The sequence below is a fragment of the Dipodomys ordii genome, unplaced genomic scaffold (assembly GCF_000151885.1).
Source record: "Dipodomys ordii isolate 6190 unplaced genomic scaffold, Dord_2.0 Scaffold15, whole genome shotgun sequence".
Lineage (NCBI taxonomy): Eukaryota > Metazoa > Chordata > Mammalia > Rodentia > Heteromyidae > Dipodomys > Dipodomys ordii.
In genome coordinates this window covers 2,218,265-2,220,549 of record NW_012267231.1, presented here as the reverse complement: position 1 = coordinate 2,220,549, position 2,285 = coordinate 2,218,265, and the positions used below count along the sequence as shown (strand labels likewise).

General features: G+C 57.5%; 1 protein-coding gene across 1 annotated transcript in view; it reads right to left on the bottom strand.

Moving 5' to 3' along the window:
* Positions 1-1,117, bottom strand: part of Kif7 (kinesin family member 7) — a 12,296-nt gene extending 11,179 nt beyond the window's left edge. The window contains exon 1 of the mRNA XM_013011875.1: positions 778-1,117. Within this exon, the coding sequence (XP_012867329.1) occupies positions 778-1,105 (328 nt within the window). The 5' untranslated portion in view covers positions 1,106-1,117. The remainder of the gene's footprint in view (positions 1-777) is intronic.
* Positions 1,118-2,285: the final 1,168 nt, after the last annotated feature.

Below are 2,285 nucleotides of genomic sequence, written 5' to 3'. Positions count from 1 at the left end.
ATGTAGTTACCTGTCTGTTTTCCTACAATAAACAAGCATGCTTTCCTAACTGCTTTGCTCCCCGCAACTCATGAGTTGGAATCCTTACTCTGGGTGAGACTGTGTGAGGATTGGGGGGACTAGGTCATGGGGGGGAGGAGAGGAATTTGTCCCTTATTATTTAGAGGAAGAGGTGTCTGAAGGGTCCTGATTCTGCTCTGTTAGCACTAGCACTGCCCAGTCTCCAGAACAGGGAGAAATAAACTTCTGATAATGTGCCACCCAGTCTATGAGATTCAGTCACAACAGCCGGCATGCACTAAAACAGGGAGTGACCTCAGGCAGGGCTGGGGATGTGGCTCCGTGATACAGCACTTGCCTAGCATGTAGGAGGCTCTGTCCATCCCTAGCACGAAAAACAAAAGAAGAAGAAAGGGGCAGGGTGCTGGTGGCTCACGCCTGTCATCCCAGCTACTCAGGAGGCTGAGATCTGAGGATTGTGGTTCAAACCCAGCCCGGGCAGGAAAGTTCTCGAGACTCTTATCTCCAATGAACCACCAGAAAAACCAGAAGTGGCACTGTGGCTCAAGTGGTAGAGTGCTCACCTTGAGCTGACGAGCTCAGGGACAGTGCCCAGGCCCTAAGTTCAAGCCCCACCACCAACAATACACACACACACACACACACACACACACACACGAAAAAGGGGAAGAAAAACACAGTTCCTATTTTCCTATGTCAGGCAGGTCCCTTAGTGGAAGGTCGGAGGTGCCCAGGGCCTGGTGCAGTGTCACTCACCCACACTGGCCTCCCCCATGGTGTATGTCTTCCCGGAGCCCGTCTGGCCATAGGCAAAGACAGTGGCATTGAAGCCCTCAAAGAAGGCCTCCAGGAGGGGCTGCACGCAGGCCTGGTACACAGCCTCCTGCCCAGCGTCCTCTGCCAGCACCACGTGAAAGCCAAAGTGGCGGTCACGCCCCAGGGTGACCCGGCCATCCTCTGGCTCCACCTGCAGGCAGCTCTGGTGTCCATGGAGCAGCTCCTTGGGCAGCAGTGGGCGGACTCGAAGGGCCACCCTCACTGGAGCCTCTTCGTCCCCAGGCAGCCGCTGGGCCTCCAGCCCCATACCGAATGAAGGCTCTGCGGAGAGAAGGAAAGACCCCCTTGTCCCCAGCACCTGTACTCCAGGGGTCTAGACACACCCTGCAGGTCCCACAGCCTGGACAGACTCTGGAGGGATGGGGAAAGAGCCACACCCCACTGGGGAACTCTATTCCTCAGCAGCCGCGGCTTTCCCTTAGTCTCTTAGATCACATAATTCCATCCCCACCTTCTGCTAAAAAGCCAACAGATCCTGGCCGGGTGCCAGTGGCTCATGCCCGTCATCTTAGCTACTGAGAAGGCTGAGATTTGAGGATCCCAGTTTGAAGCTAGCCTGAGAAGGAAAGTCCATGATACTCTGGTCTCTGGTTAATCACCAAAAAGCCAGAAGTGGCACTGTGGCTCAAGGGCTAGAGGGCTAGCCCTGAGCAAAAAAGCTCAGGGGCAGTGTCCAGGCCCTAAGGTCAAGACACACACACACACACACAGCCAACAGATCCTTCTAGATGGTGCTGCAACCACCAAATCCTGCCCATTACACCTCCTAAACATCCCAGGATCACCTGAGCTGCTCATCCTACGGTCAGTGCCCTGGTCTAGGTGCTGAAGCGATTTCTGCCAGCAGTCTTTCCCTATCTGAGTCCCCCCCTCCCTGCCCCCTACGCCTCCCACTACAGCAGCCAGGGGCATCTTTCAGACATGCAAAGGTAATCAACGTCACCCCCGCCCAGGTTAACCCTCCCAACACGGGTCACTACCTTTAGGATTCAAAAAAAGGCAAGAGTTAAAATGCTGACCACGCTCCTCCCTGGCACTAAGCCTTCCTCAAATCTCTCCCCAGCAACCCGTCACCAAAGCATCTCTCCACCATCCCTGCTTAGGCCAGGCCCACCTTCAGAGGGCCAAGGAGGTGCCTCTGCTCTGTGCCAACCCCCCCGGCCCCCCCCTCTCTCTCTCACACACACACACACACACACTGCCCTGTGTGCTGCGCCCGTGGACCACAGACCGCGGCAATGAAATTGCTTCTTCCACTTTCCAGGCCGGGGGACCCCCTCTGTCCCCTCGGAGCTGCCATTACCACGCCCAGGGCCAGGCCCTGCCTGCCTCGGCCTGCCTGGGCCTTCCCCGCACCCCGACCTCGGTGAGCCCCTCGGCGGGGACCCACCGCACAGGGGTCCCCGTGCGCCCCGCCCGGCCGCGGT